This window comes from Triticum urartu, chromosome 1A, assembly GCF_056163025.1.
Source record: "Triticum urartu cultivar PI428250 chromosome 1A, HENAU_Tu73, whole genome shotgun sequence".
Lineage (NCBI taxonomy): Eukaryota > Viridiplantae > Streptophyta > Magnoliopsida > Poales > Poaceae > Triticum > Triticum urartu.
The window spans coordinates 8,425,046-8,443,704 of NC_141873.1; the positions used below are offsets into that span (position 1 = coordinate 8,425,046).

An 18,659-nucleotide genomic window follows, 5' to 3' on the forward strand; every position below is an offset into this window, starting at 1 on the left:
GTAAGCCCAACATAATAAGTGTCACGGGGCTCTATTTGCTGAGGCCCCCGAATCATAAGCCCAGCCCACCCACACTCTGCGGGTGCCGGGTGTGCATCTCCTCCCCCGAGGTCACCGCCGCCACCCTTCCTCCAAGGCCGGCCGGTCCGCCTCGTGCTGCGGCTGCTGTCAGTGGTGCAGCGAGTCTCCCGAACTTACCACCACCACTGCTATCCTTCCGTCCATGGCGGTGCATGCTGTCTCAGATGGCTGTCGGCGCCTCGGCGTGGCCATTTGAATATAATTTACTGAAGCCTGCATCGCTAATTTTTTTTTAGAAAAGGAGGATGACCGCCAGCCTCTGCATTTGGACGATGCGTACAGCCACTTTATTAATTATTATCACAAAACCTTACAAAGCCATACAACAGCAAGACTAAAGCCACCGTCTAAGCAACAACTGTCGCTACACCTATCCAATTGATGAAGGGGTGCAGATAGTCTGAGTCTAATACCAAACAGACATCGCAGCCAAACCTAAACATCTAAGACCTGAGGTCCCAACCAGGACGTCTGTCGGGTATGGGGCACCTACCAGTCCGACGCACTCCTCAACCAGGACGCGTGCCGGGTATGAGGCCGCCGCAGCCACCTGCCACAAATCCATCTTCAGAGCTGTATTGTTGCATGTACCGTACCAGGTCTCTCTGCCATCGACGCCACCACGACGCCCGACAGCGCCGTCCTCCTGCGCGAGTCCATCCTCCCACAGCGAACTCCGAATCCGCACTGCGCCACGCCGTCAAGATCCGTCGCCATCAGTGTGTAGGATGAAGCACCGCTCCACCAAAAAATCCGTCCTCTGGTCCCTCGATCACGTGTGTACCTCCAAAAATGACGCCCCCAAGGGAGGAACGACACCAGAGCGCCGCCGTCATCCGATCAACCGATCTAGGGTTTCCCCCGGAGGTAGCAGAGAGTGGCCTTGAACTTCTCCACGGCGATGCCTTCAAGAAGGGAACGACGCAGATAGCGCCGCCACCGCCGGCCTTAGCAGAAGCCGAAGGCAAGTTTTCACCCAGATCAGTTCGAAGGAATCCAACTCTCGTGCACGGGCCGCGTCACCACCAGCACCACCAGGCAGACCCTGGAGTACCGGCAGATCAGCGAGCCACCGGCACCACCGCATCCAGATCGCCGGCCACGCCGGGCCGCCGCCATCCCCCGCGCCGTCCGGGTCAGAGACGAAGCTGCCGACCACGCACAGGGACCGCCGCCGCCTGCACACGCCGGAGCGCCACCGAGATCCCAGCGCCCGCCACCGCTTGTCGACACCAACCGCCGCCCGAGCACTGGCGCCACCATGGAGCCATTAGATCGGGGAGGGAGACGTCGCGCGCCGACCACCCTCGCGGACCCCGCCGCACGCCCGAGCGTCGGCGCCACCGCGGCGCCATCAGATCGGGAGGAGGAGGAGCCCGCGCCTCGCCGCCCCACGCAGACCATGCCGCCGCCATCACCGCAGCACCACCAAAGGGGAGCCCCGCCGATCCGCCGGCGACCCGACCTGCCGCCGAGCCGAGCGCCGCCGTGAGGGCCGGCCGTCCCGCGCCGCCCAGGAGCCTCGCGAGGAGGAAGGGAGCCCCGCCGCCGCTGACGCACGCGCAGGCTTTGTCCGGTCGCTAATGGCAAGATTAGATATTGTTAATGTGATTGGTTCGAGAACAGATCTCAGGCTGTATACAAGCATTGTATATTGGAGAGCTCAAGAACTCTACTCTTCTTGCAGGCATATGAAATCTGTGGTTTTTCGTTAGCTGCTAAACAAACCCGGAAGGAGGGAATACAGTTCACTTGGAAGCCCACATGTGAGTGCGTGGAGCAATAAAGCCCTCCACTCATCCATCGGCATCCTCTTTTTCCAACAACACGTCTCCTCTGTCGCGAAGAAGACTGATTTCTTTGCCAACAGGCAATCCCCACAGCATAGTCTTTTCCAAAAGAAGAATCGAATCCACAGCGACGGCACATCTCCTCTGAAATTCCCCATCAAGATGTCTCCTGAATGCTCTCCAGAATACTATTCCCACCCATTCCCAACCTTCGCTGCTTCCAGATCTCCCAAATTTCTCACAACTCCCACAGCTTCCCTCCGTCGTCGCCGGTGCCAACCAGGCTCTGGGCTGCTGCTGCTGCCGCCGCCGCTACAGCGCCAGAACTACTCGGCGTCCACCTGCTGGTGTGGACGACCTGGTCAGGCTCGTGAAGGCGCCCTGTTCGTACGCTGTTCCGACGAATCAGGTAACTATGTCTCCAAGATTGGATTTTTTTTTTACCTTTGGTTCGTAAGCAAAATTGGATTGGATTTTGCTTGTGATTCGATCGAGCATGAATGGATTTTTCGTGTGACTCGTTCAAGAACAGACCCCAATCATGTACACATGTCTTGCTCACACCATTGTCTTCTTCTTCAGTTAATTCTGCAGTGCGCCTGTGTTGTGCGTCAGGGTTCCAATGGCAGGGCTGGTGGTCACCATGGCGATTCGCCCACTGGTGGCCACGCTCATGGACAAGGCGTCCAGCTACCTCCTCGACCAGTACAATGTGATGGAGGGAATGGAGAAGCAACACGGGATTCTCAAACGCAGGCTTCCCATCATCCTGGACGTCATCGCTGACGCCGAGGAGCAGGCCACAGCACACAGAGAAGGAGCTAAAGCCTGGCTCCACGAGCTCAAGACGGTGGCCTATGAGGCAAATGAAGTCTTTGATGAGTTCAAGTATGAAGCGCTCCGTCGTGAAGCAAGGAAGAAGGGACACTACAAAGAGCTTGGCTGTGGCCTATGAGGCAAATGAAGTCTTTGATGAGTTCAAGTATGAAGCGCTCCGTCGTGAAGCAAGGAAAAAGGGACACTACAAAGAGCTTGGCTTTGATGTGATAAAACTCTTCCCTACTCACAACCGTGTTGCGTTCGGTCACAGAATGGGTACCAAGCTTTGCAAGATCCTGGAGGATATAAATGTTCTCATTGCAGAGATGCATGACTTTGGGTTGGGGCAAACATTGTTGGTGTCCAGTCAGTTGAGGCAGACACCAGTGTCCAAGGAGTGGAGGCAGGCAGATTATGTCATCATCGACCCACAAGAAATTGCCAACAGATCCAGACACGAAGATAAGAATAATATCGTTGACATACTACTTGGTCAAGCTAGCAATGCAGATCTCGCAGTAGTTCCCATTGTTGGAATGGGGGGCCTTGGCAAGACTACATTAGCACAGCTTATATACAATGAACCTGAAGTTTAGAAGCATTTCCAGTTGCTGCTTTGGGTCTGTGTCTCTGATAGTTTTGATGTGAACTCCCAAGAAGAATGATGATATAGACAAACCACCATTGGATAGACTTCAAAAACTGGTCAGCGGGCAGAGGTATCTCCTTGTACTGGATGATGTCTGGAATAGAGAGGTCCACAAGTGGGAAAGGCTGAAGGTCTGTCTTCATCACGGTGGCAGTGGTAGTGCAGTGTTGACAACAGCCCGTGATAAACAAGTTGCTAAAATTATGGGTGCAGATAGAACCTACAATCTCAATGTTTTGAAGGATAACTTCATAAAGGAAATTATTGTGGATAGAGCATTCAGTTCAGAGAATGAAAAGCCTCCCGCGAGCTACTCGAGATGGTTGGTGAGATTGTGAAGAGATGCCGTGGCTCTCCTTTAGCTGCAACTGCACTGGGCTCTGTCCTTCGTACCAAGACCAGCGTGGAAGAATGGAAGGCTGTATCATCTAGAAGCAATATTTGCACCGAGGAAACTGGAATTTTGCCAATTCTCAAGCTTAGCTACAATGATTTGCCAGCACACATGAAGCAGTGCTTTGCTTTCCGTGCCATATTTCCGAAGGATTACAAGATTAATGTGGAGAAGCTTATCCAACTATGGATCGCAAATGGTTTTATCCCAAAACAGGAGGAAGATAGTCTTGAAACCTTTGGAAAACATATTTTCAATGAGCTGGTCTCAAGGTCATTCTTTCTGGACCTAGAGGAAAGTAAGGACTCCAGCGGGTATTATTCCAGAACATGTAAAATTCATGATCTTATGCATGATACTACAATGTCTGTTATGGGAAAGGAATGTGTCGTTGCAATTAAGGAACCAAGTCAAATCGAGTGGCTGTCAGATACCGCTCGGCATTTGTTCTTATCATGTGAAGAAACACAAGGTATTTTGAATGATTCTTTGGAGAAAAAGTCCCCTGCCATTCAAACACTGATATGCGATAGTCCTATTCGAAGCTCATTGAAGCATCTATCAAAATATAGCTCTTTGCATGCCTTGAAGCTATGTCTGATAACTGAATCATTTCTACTCAAACCAAAGTATCTGCATCACCTGAGGTACCTTGATCTCTCAGAAAGTCGTATGAAAGCACTTCCTGAGGATATAAGTATCTCTACTCCTAATGTCTCAGTTGGTAGGTCGCGTTCCGTGTTTTATTTTCGTCCCACCATTTTCGTCCGGTTTTTTTTGCTGGTTTTTTTCGACGGTTTTCTCGTCCCTTCCCCGCACGTAGCAAAAAAACAGCCAGCGAGGCTCCCCTCGATCTATGTATCTCTACTCCTAATGGAGCAGTTGGTAGTCTCCGCCGGTCAATTTTCGTCCCATCACTTTCGTCCGGTTTTTTTCGTAGGTTAACCGTCGTAGATTTTTTTCGATGCTGGTTTCTTATTCACCGGTTTATTTACCCCTCAGCACTTTCCTTGCAAATCAGCACTTTCCAAACGTACACACAATCACGGATCTAACTTTACTAACTTATCCAAATCAACCAATACCTCCCATTATTGCAAATTTCTTTAGGAAACAAATAATAGATTTTAAGGAAACAAATAAAAGATTTTAAAGACGCATCATACTTTAAGGAAACAAATCAGCCCCTGCTCTCATTCATAAAAAATAAATCGCAATCAATCAAGTATTGATGATCAGATTAGTTACCATATAAAAAATAAATCGCAATCAATCAAGTATTGATGGGATATTTCCTTATATTGATGTGATTTTCCCTTTCTTATCATTAATCATCTCTACTGCCTAAAAAAATGCATAGCTTTCCTTTTCCTGCCAACCGACCGCGTCCCGTCTCCCTATATCCGCTCTCGTTGCTCTGCCTCCCGCACGAAAAAAACCCTCTCGTTTGACCTCCCCCAAACCCCGCACGATGGAAAAACCCAGCCACCTGCTTCCCCTCCTCTCGACCACTCCATACGTCCAGATCGCGGCCCCATCCCCATCCTCCTCTCACGTCACGGCGGCCGATGGACTGCCGCCACCACCCTCCTACTCTCTCGCCGCCGCCGTCCTCCCGCTCGCTCGCCGCCGCCGTCGCCACCAATCCCGACGAAGGCGCCGTTGCTGCTATGTCGCCTCCTTTCCCCATCCAAGTTTGACCATGGCAACGGTGCCCTCTCATGTGTCCCGTGGTGAGGTTTGGGGAGGCGCGACCACAATCCAGTAGGGATCTCACCGCGAACCCGTCCGCTGGGATGGGTGTTGCCTCCGTTGCGAATGGGATCGAAGGGAGGGACTACTTCGTCGTCAAGGTCGGCGAGGCAGCGGCCGATTGGGAGCCCAGTTGTGAACATGGGAGTTCGTCCCCATGGAGGCGGCAGCCGTGGAGATTGGATGTGAAGCAACCCCACTTGCCGGTGGTGGAGGCTTGCCGTCCATGTGATCCTTTCTTCTCCCGGTATCCCCATTTCTTGCTTCCCATTACAAAAGCGAGCATGAATGAGAGCAGGGGCTGATTTTCATCAATTCATTTCTCATATTTTTAGTTGCTTTTTTGAGATTATACAAGATGCTCCCGATCTGTTTTGTCAAATTACTTGGATCGTCTTATGGAATTGACAACCATCGTATGTTTCACCTCATGTTATTTCTTAATCCTTGTCCCACTAGGCATCCACTACATGTTTGGTAATGACGTGATGTTGAGGCGGCTAGGAGAAGCTCAGCAGCCAGATCAAGGGCTATCGAGATGGATCTGGGAGCCAAGCAGTAGTTCTTCTATTAAATTTTGGTTATTATCTTTTCTATTGTTACGATTGTGGGATGGTTGATTTTGACTCGGTGTAACATTTGCATTTGTTTCCCCAGCTTGTTGGCGTATATGCGTGGCACTGCGGCAACTAATCAAGAGCGAGGGCAATGCACATCAGAGCTACGCTGAATGTAGCGAGCCAACCACGAATTGGGTATGTTCACACGAGGGATGGGAGAGGAGAGGAACATTAAAAATTTTCATGATTTGGATGAAAATTTCAGTTCGTAGTTTCTCCGTACGTGGCAACACACTAGCGGTACTCATGCGCTTAGGATGAAAGTAGCGCCAGCAGAATCAGTAGGTTGGATGGGAAGGCGGTTGTTGCCCTTGTCCCTTGGTGCTAGCCTACCGTGGCGGCCTCACTAACTTGCTCATTGTGAATACGAGTTCGTGGGGTCGCGAGTTGCTGCAGATTTGTTTTTATCACTTTTTACAATATTTATTGATGTATCCCTAACTCATCGAGTCATTTTTAGCTTTGATTTCCCATATACGCCAGCCTAAATATCCCATGGTCAGAATATTTGCGTGGTTAGTGGACATTGTCCCTTTCTTTCTAATGTTTAGTATTTTATATTGCCGATAGAAATAATTTTATCCGCTTGATTTAGGAAGTGCACATAGGTAGGTCAACATATTTTATAGCTCTTTCAGATGTAAAAGCATATGTTGCATAAGAAATTATTATCTTCCAAGCATACTCACATTTCACTAACAAATAGGGGGAGGTTCAGACTTCAGAGCAATGATAAAAAGGTTTGTTCCTCACTCTTTTGTTGGAATTTTAGTTCCAAGTTAACATGATTTCTTATCCGCTTCATAACTCATGCATTTGCTTAATTAGGTGATAAGTAGAGCAAAAAAAATTGATCATGTTATTGTGGGGTTTGTTTAAACTCAAGCATAAGGAATTCTGGTTTAAGAAAAAAGACTTTTGGCTTCTTTAATTACAAATTGATTGCAACATCGTGTTAGTATGTGATTTCTCATATCTGGTTATAATATTTGTGAAGACGTGCATTGCACGTGCACTTGGAAGCGGGCCCGTGGCCCGCGCCGGACGGCGCCGACGCTGACCCGGGCCACCTCCTCCGCGTATTCTTGGAGCTGTGGCTGGCCGATTTATATGAAATTAATCCCCTCAGTTTTGGTGGCAATAATAATACACATAATCCATATTGTTATGCACTAGCGTGTGTGTGTGAAATAGATGGATTATGGTCCCGTACCCAATAAGATGGATATGTGTGTGTTAGAGAGGGAGAGGGGGAGATAGAGTGAGGAAGAGGGAGGGAGAGAGTGTGTGTGAGGATTTGATGGTAAAAAAGGTCGCCAATGTCGTAATATTGAACTCTTAAAGTTAATGTGGCCCCGTTGCAACGCACGGGTGTTCTTCTAGTTCTATATAACCTGCAAGTGCTGGACCTTTCCTACTGTTATTATCTTGATCGACTTCCAATGCAAATGAAGTATATGACTTCCCTCTGCCACCTCTACACTCATGGATGTCCGGGGTTGAAGAGCATGCTTCCAGGACTTGATAATCTCACTAAGCTGCAGACACTCACAGTTTTTGTAGCAGGAGTTCCTGGCCCTGATTGCAGTGATGTTGTAGAGCTGCAGCATTTAAACCTTGGTGGTCAGCTAGAGCTACACCGGGTAGGGAATGTTAAAGAAGCAGAGGCAAAAGTGGCGAATCTTGGAAACAAGAAGGATCTCAGTGAACTGAGATTAAGATGGACTAAGGTTGGCGACAACAAGGTGCTCGACAAGTTCGAACCTCATGGTGGGCTGCAGGTTCTGAAGATATATTCCTATGGCGGAGAGTGCATGGGTATGTTGCAAAACGTGGTTGAGATCCATCTTTTTCATTGTGAAAGATTGCAAGTTTTGTTCAGGTGCAATTCAATCATCACTTTTCCAAAACTGAAGGTGCTTATGCTAGAACATTTGTTGGGTTTTGAGAGATGGTGGGAAATAGATGAGAGGCAAGAAGAACAGACAATATTTCCTGTGCTTGAGAAGTTGTTTATTAGTAATTGTGGAAAGTTGGTAGCATTACCTGAAGCACCATTGCTGCAAGGACCCTGTGGTGAAGGTGGTTATACATTGGTACGCTCAGCGTTTCCTGCCCTGAAGGTACTCAAAATGGAAGAGTTGGAGAGCTTTCAGAGATGGGCTGCAGTATTAGAGACTCAAGGAGAACACATATTGTTTCCTTGTCTGGAGGAACTATCAATTGAGAAATGCCCAAAGCTGACAGCGTTACCTGAAGCACCATTGCTTCTAGAACCATGTAGTGGAGGTGGTTATAGATTGGTACGCTCAGCGTTTCCTGCCGTAAAAGTGCTCAAAATGGAAGGCTTAAAGAGGTTTGAGAGATGGGATGCAGTCGAAGGGACATTGTTTCCTCAACTTGAGAAACTATCAGCTCAGAAGTGCCCCAAGATGATAGATTTACCCGAAGCACCAAAACTCAGTGTCTTGGAAATTAAAGATGGAAAGCAAGAGATCTCAGATTTTGTAGATAGATATTTGCCTTCATTGACCAATCTGATACTGAAGCTAGAAAACACAGAAACAACATCAGAGGTTGAGTTCACTTCAATTGTACCGGTGGACAGCAAGGAGAAATGGAACCCGAAATCCCCTCTTGAAGTTATGAAGCTAAGGTACTGCAACTTGTTCTTTGGATCAGGTGCATTAGAACCATGTGATTACTTTGTACATCTTGAATAGTTGGAAATTGATAGATGTGATGTGCTCGTCCACTGGCCAGAGAATGTGTTCCAAAGCTTGGTATCCTTGAGGAGATTAGTGATTAGAAACTGCGAAAATCTGACTGGATATGCACAAGCTCCTCTTGAGACATTGGCATCCGAAAGGAGTCAGCACCTGAGAGTTCTGGAGTCTCTTTGCTTAGAAAACTGCCCAAGTTTAGTAGAGATGTTCAACGTCCCGACATCTCTCAAGAAAATGAATATTAGTGGGTGCATTAAGCTTGAGTTCATATTCAGCAAGCAGCAGGGCATGTCAGAGTTAGTCCAAGGGTCTTCTAGCAGTGAGGCAATCATGCCTGCAGCTGTATCAGAGTTGCCATCCTCACCCATGAATCACTTTTGTCCATGCCAAGAAGAGCTATGTTTAACTGAATGTGGAAGCTTACAAGAGGTTCTAAATCTTCCTCTGTCCTTAAAGACCTTAGAAATTGATGGCTGCAGTAGTATTCAAGTCCTATCATGCCAGCTGGGTGGGCTACAGAAACCAGAAGCCACTACCTCTAGAAGCAGAAGTCCTATCATGCCAGAGCCACCAGCAGCAACAGCAACAGCTGCAAGAGAGCATTTACTTCCTCCCCATCTCAAATTTCTAATAATACGGGACTGTGTTGGCATGTTGGGTGGGACTCTCGGTCTGCCTGCACCCCTCAAGAGACTGCGCATTATTGGCAACAGTGGGCTGACATCGCTGGAGTGTCTGTCAGGAGAGCACCCCCCATCGCTGGAAATCCTTGATCTTGAAAGATGCAGTACCCTGGCATCCCTGCCGAATGAGCCGCAAGTATACAGGTCTCTCTGGTCTCTTGAGATCACAGGCTGCCCTGCTATAAAGAAGCTCCCTAGATGCCTGCACCAGCAACTGGGCACCATCGACCACAAATTTCTAGATGCCTGCTATAAAGGTATGCTTGCTGCACGTCCTTCTATCTTTGCCACATTTAACAAACAGATGCAGTCATCCATTCCATCCCTTGTACATAATGGTCAACACGTTTGCAAAAGTTTCTTCTCCAATTGCCATCATGCTATACATTATGATATAACACATTAGTTTGTACAAGTTTTTTTTCTGACATCGCTTGTGATGTGTGCAGTAACGGAATTCAAACCATTGAAACCGAAGACATGGAAGGAAATACCGAGGCTAGTCCGTGAGCGGAGGCAGGCCTGCCGGAGCTGAAGGTCATTCAGCTTCTATTCAATGACAGGCCTGATCCCTGATTCTTGCTCTGCTCTGCTAGGGGAATGGCCTGTGATTGCTTCTACAACTGAACCGTCATGCCGCAGTCCGCTCTCGGTCGAGAACTGCCGGGGTCTGCGGTGTAGGGCGGCTGCTGCTGCTGCTTGGCGTCGAGTGGAGCATCTCTGAATCAACATCCTATGCCGAGACCATCTCATCTTGATCTGGTTTGCTGTTGTCCAGTCAAGCGAGGAAACACAGGGAAGAAACAAAGTACAAAGGGCATGGTAGTTTATTTTATATTTTTTGCTCCAGAAATTGTACCAATTTATGTCATGATTGTTATCTGCTCTGTTAAACTCTGACCTTTAATTATCTTGTTCAAGGTTCAGATACTTGGTAGGTTTAGTAGAAGCTGGGGTACTTGTAATGTGAGCTATATATATCTAGTTTCAGACCATTTCCAGATCAAGTACAAGCTGGGAAAGGCTCAGGTGGTGTTTGAACTTTCTGGCCCTGCTTGCTTGACGCGAGTTTTATAGACATATAAAACTTAAGTTGCAGGATGGATGTCATCATCTCTGGATCATGCAGCAGTTTCCTCGCATGTAAGATGGTTAAGCGGCAGCAGCAGGTATCAGTCAGGCCAGCACTTGTTGAATGCGATGGCCCTGTATGTGCAGTTGAGAAACTTATCAAGATCGACAGTTTAATTGCCCTGCTCTGCTGCAAAACTGTATGTTTGCCTGTGGAGGAATGAATTTCAGTTTCAGTTTCAGCATCGCTTATTTAGTTTAGAAGACTTACTACTGTTGACCTTTTTAACGTGTTCAGAACACGTGCTATTCGTAATGTGATTCTTTTTTGTTCAATACTTGTACAGATCAAGTTGGCTCTCTTCGGTCTCTGCTTTGGTGGAATTAATTCGTAAGTACGAGTTCAGTTGTTACATATTTTTTTTTCTTTTAACCAAGAAATATATACTGGACTACTAGCCTCCCTGATGGCTGCTCTCCTATGCTAGCTACCGGAATGAATGGCTTGGACTGCTTCTGCAACTGAACCGTGCTACGGTTGCTCTAGATCGAGAATTGTGGTGCCTGCCGACTGCGGTGTAGGGTGATTGCTCGGCGTCAGAGTCGAGCTGGATCGCTGACTCACATCCCAGGCCGGCCTAGATGATCTGCTCTGGATTTAGTTTGCTGCTGGTCCTTTGGTATAGTGTTGCAGATATCTATGCCAGCAGCATTTTAGGCTTCCCATTCCTCTTTCCAGTGTTCTCTGTAGCCAGTATAGTGTTGTAGATATCTGAATAACCTGGTGGCTGCTTACGACGGAGGAGGACTTGGATGGATGAGCCGCTCAGTATGCACTTCAATGAAGATGCAATGGATGGATGTTCAGATACATCCGTTTGAGTGACCGCTATTTCTGGACGGAGGGAGTATTATGTAAGACTTTGTGTCCTTTCCCTTGATTACTTTTGGTGCAGCTCCGTTTGATGGTTTGCGTGCTCTTCTTCTCAAGGATTTACTTTCTCTTAGTGTCTGTGTCTCTTAGTGCCTCCTGTAGTCAATCAGGCACTTCTCTGCTTTTATAGACTAGCATTATTATTGGTAATGCCCTTCACCCGAGATTCATGTTACTTAGGAATTAGGCTCAAACAAGCACCTCCTGCTCTGCTGGTAGCTAGCTTCATTCGCAGGTTTGTTACAGGTTGTGATGCATACGTACTCATGTTTGTGAGCTAGGTATATATATCTAGTTTCAGTGTCATTCCCAGGTTTTTATTGATAACTTGTTCAGATACAATTGACCTGCTGCAGTAATTTTGACAGCTGAGATGGGATGAGCTGCTGATCTCAGTTGTGTTCCTGCATGCAAACCATCAACTCTTCATCTACAGATTTCTTTTGTTCTATATTTTTAGTGTTTGTTACTCCCTCCGTTCTGAATTACTTGTAGAAAAAATGGATGTATCTAGACATATTTTAGTTCTAGATACATCCATTTTTGAGACAAGTAATTCGGAACGGAGGGAGTACCTCTGTAGCCGGTCAGTGCTCTGCTTCTGTACCACTGTCTGTAATGCTCCACAAAGTCCGTCGCTGTCGCCATGGGAAGCGACCATCGCCACCGAGACCCCTGTTTCTCACGTATGCGTTGTTGTGCAGGTGTTATCCCGTCCGTGTGATCAGGCGATGGAAAGTGGTTTTTGGTGTCGCTGGACGAGGAAGGTTTGGCTAGCCGGTGAAGGCGAACAAGAAACTGAAGATGCAGTGAGCAATTAGTTTGTGATCTGTTTGAGCTGTTTTAATTAGCAGTGAAATGTTGCTGTTTGAGATCTGTTGTTTGTTATGACCAATGCAGCAGTGGCCATGATCACAAGACACGGCTTTTACATTCCTATATGCTTTTCCATGTTAAGTGAATGTTGGGAAAAAGCATCACGTTTGTCAACTCCATATGGTCATGTTTAGCAGAAGCTGATAGACTCACATTGGTGCATAGTGGAGACACTGGCCTTTAACTTGTCCACATTCTTTTTAAAACAGTGATGATTTTGTCTGCTTCAATACCAGGGAGATTTAAACTTAACATCAAGGAATAAACTGTGATTTCTCTTCTGTTTTCTTTTTTTTTCTCTTTCATTTTCTTTTTTCCATTCTATTTTTAAAACAAATCATGAACTATTTTTAAATTGTGAACATTTTAAATTCGTGAACATTTTCTCAAATTTGTGATATTTGTTTTATAATCCGTGAACTTTTTTTCATATCCAAGAAATGTTTTCAACTGTTACGAACTTTTTTTAAAGCCTGCGATATTATACCAACATGGTGAAAAGATATGGTTGAATTGCGAGAAAAAATGGATTTCGACCATTGTAGTTACACTTATCAACTTACCCAAGTGTTGACTTTCCTATATTTAGGCATCGGAAATCCTATTATTACTTAAAGGTCTTATAGAAACTCTACATACTAGTTTATTTTGGATTGTAACTACCCCATAATTTTAGCTAACCATTATTAGATTGAACTAAAAACTTTACATACCAATAGCATTGCCCTTTAGGCATGCAACTGATTCAGTTTTTACAACTTCAGTTCTCTGAATGAATACATCCGCGCGGCTCCCCCTCCCTAGGGTTCCACCCGCGCCGCCGCCGGCTCCCTTCTTGCGGGTAGCCGTGGCCGCGGCCGGCGCTCGCCGCCGCTAGCCCTCCCCTCCCCTGACCCCCTCCCTTCCCCCCTCCCCCCTCCTTCCACCATACCCTCGCGTCACCCCCCCCCCCCCCGAGCGGGGCGACCGGGGGCTTCCTCCCAGCCCTCCCCAGCGCCTCCCCTCCCCTTCTCCCCCTCCCGCCGCCGCTGCCCTGGACCACCGGTCCTTGCTCGTGTGGTGCCACCGGCGGCGGCCCCGTCCTTTCCCCCCGCGCAACGCCACGGCTCGGGCGGCTAGCGACGGCGTACTTCGGCGGCAGTGGATCCGGCGGCGGCGTGCCACCTTGGGTGGCACGGTGTCGGGTGGCGAGGTGGCGTCGCTGCTTGGCGGCGGGGCGTCGCGGTGGCTGGCGGCGGTGCCCTCCCGGCCCAAATTTGGGCCCTTTTGGGCCCCATCTGGGTCTGGGCGGGCCTAGCCGGAGCTCCTCTGTGGCGTCACCGGCGGACAGCAGGGCGACTCGTGCGGGGGTGGCGGCGACGGCGGCTAGTGTACGGCAGCACGGCGACGTGGGCTTCACTAGCCCGTCTCGGGCTCGGCCGGGCCTATCTGGGCCTTCAGCGCAGGGCGAAACATGGTTTTGCGGGGGAGCTGGAGCCGGCACAACGCCGGTCGTGGCCATGGGCCACTTCTCCACCTCCCCTTTCCCCCGGTCGATTTGGTCGCGGTTGCCTGGTTTGCCCCTGTTGCTACGTCCGGCCGGTTCCCGCCACGGGCGGTGGAGGTTGTCCCCTCCCGCGTGGTTGCAGTTGCTGTCGCCCCTTGTTCCAAGTTGCCTTCTCTGTTCCCGCCGGTCTCGCTTCGTTTGCCACGGGGAGACGACGATGGGGACTGCACGGCCGTGGTGGCGCATGTTGGTGGGCGGCGTGTTTGGTGGCGCACGATGGATCGTCTGGAGTCGTGGGTGGTTGATGGTCGGGAGAAATCCTTGTCGGCTTGTCCGACACAAACGCGGTGACGTCTGTGGGCGCCGCCGTACCTTCCTGGGGGAAACCCTAGGACTTGTCCGGGCAGCAGCGTCGTCGGCGTCGCGATCCTTCTTGAAGGTGTTGCTTGGTATGCGGCGGTCTGAAGTGCTTGGAGGGTGGTGGAATTCTCCAGTGGGCGCAGCGATTGTGGGTCTTCATCGTTTTCCGTCGCTATTTGCATTTGTTTCTTTTTTGTTTTCTCTTTCGTTTCTTTTGGGCGTGAATGTGATGCTTCCGCCCCAGCACCTATCGTTGGTTGTATCAAAGTTGGTTGCTTTGTAATACAAAGCGGGGGAACCCTTTTTCTTAAATGAATACATTGTTCTATATTTAGTCTTCAAAATTGAAGCCTTTGTTCACTTGTATGCAAGCAGAGTAAAATGTAAAAAGATTTTGCAGTGTCCTTGTATGATGAAAGAAATGGCAAACTCCTTACTTGATCAATACCTGGCCTGCTTACAGGGGTGTAAAAGAAAGGGGAGAACTAAGGCATTTAGCAGTAGACCGACAACTATAATCGGCACTGCGATGTCAATTGTCATGCTACCTCTCTTCACAACTAAAATTAGCAGTGCCTTGAAAGTAGCTAAAATGAGTCCGTTCCAACCCATTTCACACATTTCCCATGATGCGTAGGTGGGGACTACTCCCTGCTCTAACTTCCTAGTTAACTGATGGTTGGCATGACCTGAACTAACTTATATAATACTACATGAAACAGTGGTTTCTTTAGATCATTCAAGAGTACTGTTTCAAAATGCAATGGACGTTCAACTACTTGCACATTCACAACTTCTCATCGTTACTTTAATGTGAGTTCACTCCCAAACACAATATTTCCCTTTATTACTTAGTTTTCGAAAAAGCAATTACGGGAGGAAAGGCATCCAGTGACTCTCTCCCCCTCTCTCTGGTCCGCGACCGCGCCGCCCCCGCGGGTGGCCGGCCGCGCCTTCCCTCTGTCCCCGCGCGCGTCCCCCTCCCTCCTCCTCCTCCCCGCCGCCGTCGCCGGCACCCGCCTCGGGCCTGGCTCGGGCGGCGTTGGTGGCGGCGGCCCCCAGCCCTTCCCCATCTAGGGTTTCTCCGGCGCGGGACGGAGCGGCTCCAGGCGGTGTCCTCAGGCGGCGGCGGTCCTGCGCGGCGGCGGGGGCGAGCTCTGGGCGGTGACGGCGCCGTTGGCGGCGGGGCTGCGCGGCGGCGCGGGCTGGCGGCGCCCGCCCGGCCCAGATCTGGGCCCTTCGGCGGGGGCTGGAGGCGGTGGCGAGCAGCGATGATCGGCGGGGGCTGGCGGCGTTGACGCCAGCTTGCTGCAGCGTGGCCGACGGGGCTTAGCGGGCCCGTTTCGGGCCTGGCCGGGCCGGGGGTGTCCTGGTATGCCCTGCTGCCGTGTCCTGACGGCTACCGCGACGGTGCCGGAGGCGCGGGCCTCCCGCACGATGGCGGTGGAGGTGGTTCCCTCCCGCTCAGCCTTGATGCTGCTGCTCCCGTCGCTCAGATCTTCTCTCCGCTCTTCTTGGCCTCGTGGTGGTGTTCGCAGCGAGACGGTGTTGGTGGCGGTGCAGCCGTCGTGGCGCATAGTTGGACGGTGGTTTGGCTGGTCGGCTCCGATTGGTTGGTGGGGTTTGACGTGCGGGAGAAATCCTTGCCGGTTCGTCCCGCTCCAATGCGGTGACACCGGCGGGTGCCACTATCCCTTCCTGGAGGCCGTCGGGAGTAGCTATCCCCCACCTCCCTCCGCGTACTGGGGGAAACCCTAGGACTTGTCCGGACTGCAGCGTCGTCGGCGTCGCATCCCTTCTTGAAGGTGCTGCTTAGTTCGCGGTAGTTCAGAGCCTCGGGCTGTGGTGGTTTGTTTCCGGAGGGCGCAGCGGTCACGGGTCATCCGCGCTTTGTCGAGCTGCCGTTGTTGGCATTTTTTTTTCTTCTTCTTTTTTTTTGGGCTTGTTGTGCTGCTCGCCCCAGCATTGCAATGTGTACTTTGGTGGTTTGTTTTGGAATACAAAGTAGGGGAAACCCTTTTTCAGTAATTACTTAGTTTTCGACAAGGGATCATAAAGTAAACATGCATACATTGGTTGATCACACGATCCAATTACATGCGATTAAAAATACATGACAAACAGTTCCTGAGTGACTGACTGAACACATATCGCATGCTCACAAACTATTTATTTTTTCTTACAAAGAGCTAACAAAGAGAAGAGATGTATAGAAGTCCTATATAAGCTTCACTGCCTTAGGACGTCAAGGGGAATGTGATATGTTTTCACATTTGCTTCCCTCTTTATCTAGCTTCACTCTATCTAAAATATTGGAGAAAAACAAATAAATGTATCCACTCATGCCTAATACCTCCTTCGTTCATCATATCTAGCGGCATGAATCCATCTTCCCTACCACTTCCCTTGTCTAGCCGGCGCTAGTCTCTATGCCACTGGACAACATGCCAATGATGCTGCAGTCCACATCGACACCAGCTCTTGGGATTCCAGAAGGGGTCACGGTGATGACCTTGTCAGTTAGCAGCTGCTGAAGCAAGTTTCAGTTTCGTCAGTTTTAGGTGTTTGCTTTCTTTCCGTCAGTTTGGTCAGTAGCATGTTTTTCTTCAGTTAGCAGAAATAAGCTGAGCTGCGACTTGGCCGTGTTGCTCACAGGCCCCTTGATCTCTCTTCTCTCTATGGTTACACACACGCACACGAAGTGTTTGTTGAAACTAAAGGAGAAGCAGAGCAAGGAGGAAAAACAGAGGAGGCACGCATGAGTTGTGGTTCCAGGCAACAAATGCCCTTCTTCTGTTTTCTCTTTTTCAGCAACGAATGCTCGGTGTGCTGCTTGCAACCAATGCAAAGTTCAGCTTATTACATAGCAGAGACCCACTCCACCCATCCTACCAACTCTACTGTACATAAACTGACAATGTACTGCTCCTGATCTAAGCATGGACAGTCATGACACACAATGGCATGTCCTCTCATCGCAGCTGAATCAGTGAACGCTCGTACTTCTCTCCGCGTGGGCATCCACTGCCGCGTCTTACACGGCTCCGCGTCGTCCTCTTCCTAGGCCTCGCCGTCGTCCACCGCCGTGGTGCTTTCGGCGCGGCGTGGTCAATGTGGTCAACGACCGACTTCCATCGGAAGAGTACTGTATGTGGAGAGGCTGACAGCCGGGTCCACGGCAGCCGCAAGGAAGTGCCTCCTTATTACGCGGAAAATAATTATTCCTCCACCTGACAGGGGGGACCCACCGGACGGGCCACCATTATTTTGCGAAAAAAATCGTTTCCCCCTGATTGCTGGGACCCACCGGACGGGCCACCGTATTTCGCGAAAAAAACGTTCCCCCCGCTGTCAGCTCGGACCCACCGGAAGTGCCTCCTTATTACGCATAAAAAAATGAATACTCCCCCGGCTAGCTGGGACCCACCTTGCTGGGAGGCTGACTTTTGGGCCTACTAAGTTGACGGGGACGAAGGGCTTTGTCAACTTAGTCAATATGAACAATTCTACCTCCAGTGACCGTACGATGTCCATCCAACGGCTGTAGTGCTTCTTCAACCTCTGGTCTTCTTGCTCCAGCCGCCCAAAGCAGAGCGGGTCGTGCCGCATGCTCCTGCCTCCCGTGGCCGGCTGTGCTGCCGCAGAGGCCTCACCGCCCCCTACTATTCCCACCGCCGGCCAGGCCCTGCGGTGACGGCAGCCTCACACCGCAGCCAAACCAGTGAACCCTCGTAGTCCTCTCCGCATAGGCTTCCACTGCCGCGTCGTCCCCTTCCTAGGCCTCGCCGTCGTCCACCGCCGTGGTGCTCTCCGCACGGCGTGGTCAACGTGGTCAAGGAACGATTTCCATCGGAAGAGTACTGTACGTGGAGAGGCTGACAGCTGGGTCCACGGCCACAGCCCAGTTTTTTTTGTGATTTGCCAAGTAAGTCGCTTTGTCAGGCCTGTTGGGCTTCAAATCTTTCAAGACGAGGAGAGCTTTCATTCGGCTGGTCGAGAAAATGGCACATCAGTAATGAGAAATGGGTTGTACATTTTTAAAACACATCAAACCGGCAATTAGTTTTCAAATATCTTTTTTTTCATTTCAAGATTTTAAATGACATTAATTTTTATGCGTGGAGAATTTGTTGAATTTTATATTGATATACATTTATTTTTAAAATTAGTTTGAATGTGACTCGAAATTTCGGGATTAAAAACAGTTCGGACCGCACCGAAATATGCAAAAATTTCGTACAATTTTTTAACCGTTGCCACAATATGGGCTGTAATGTTAACAAAAAGAATATGGGCTCCAAAAAAAAACCTTAAGAATTAACAAATGGGCTGTAAATTATTACAAATAATGGCAGATGGGTTGTATGCTGTTTTCCATAGATTTGAGGCTTTTCTAAAAAAGGTTGACGCACAAGCAC

General features: G+C 49.4%; 2 protein-coding genes and 1 pseudogene across 3 annotated transcripts; all 3 read left to right on the plus strand.

The window, feature by feature from the left end:
* The first annotated feature begins 2,081 nt into the window (after positions 1-2,081).
* LOC147988251 (putative disease resistance protein RGA3) lies at positions 2,082-7,502 on the plus strand (annotated as a pseudogene). Its single transcript, XR_015616175.1, has 5 exons — positions 2,082-2,280; positions 2,454-2,733; positions 2,828-4,205; positions 5,945-6,043; positions 6,143-7,502. The product of XR_015616175.1 is annotated as a putative disease resistance protein RGA3 (transcript).
* Positions 7,503-7,547: 45 nt separating this feature from the next.
* LOC147988252 (disease resistance protein RGA2-like) lies at positions 7,548-8,828 on the plus strand. The gene has a single exon (XM_087534357.1). It carries the CDS (start codon positions 7,548-7,550, stop codon positions 8,826-8,828), a length of 1,281 nt encoding a protein of 426 aa, XP_087390483.1.
* On the plus strand, positions 7,708-12,550 carry LOC147988253 (uncharacterized). Its single transcript, XM_087543686.1, has 4 exons — positions 7,708-9,771; positions 9,964-10,976; positions 11,074-11,500; positions 12,224-12,550. The coding sequence occupies exons 1-2, from the start codon at positions 9,036-9,038 to the stop codon at positions 10,047-10,049; spliced, it is 822 nt and encodes a 273-aa protein (XP_087399812.1). The 5' UTR covers positions 7,708-9,035; the 3' UTR covers positions 10,050-10,976; positions 11,074-11,500; positions 12,224-12,550.
* Positions 12,551-18,659: the final 6,109 nt, after the last annotated feature.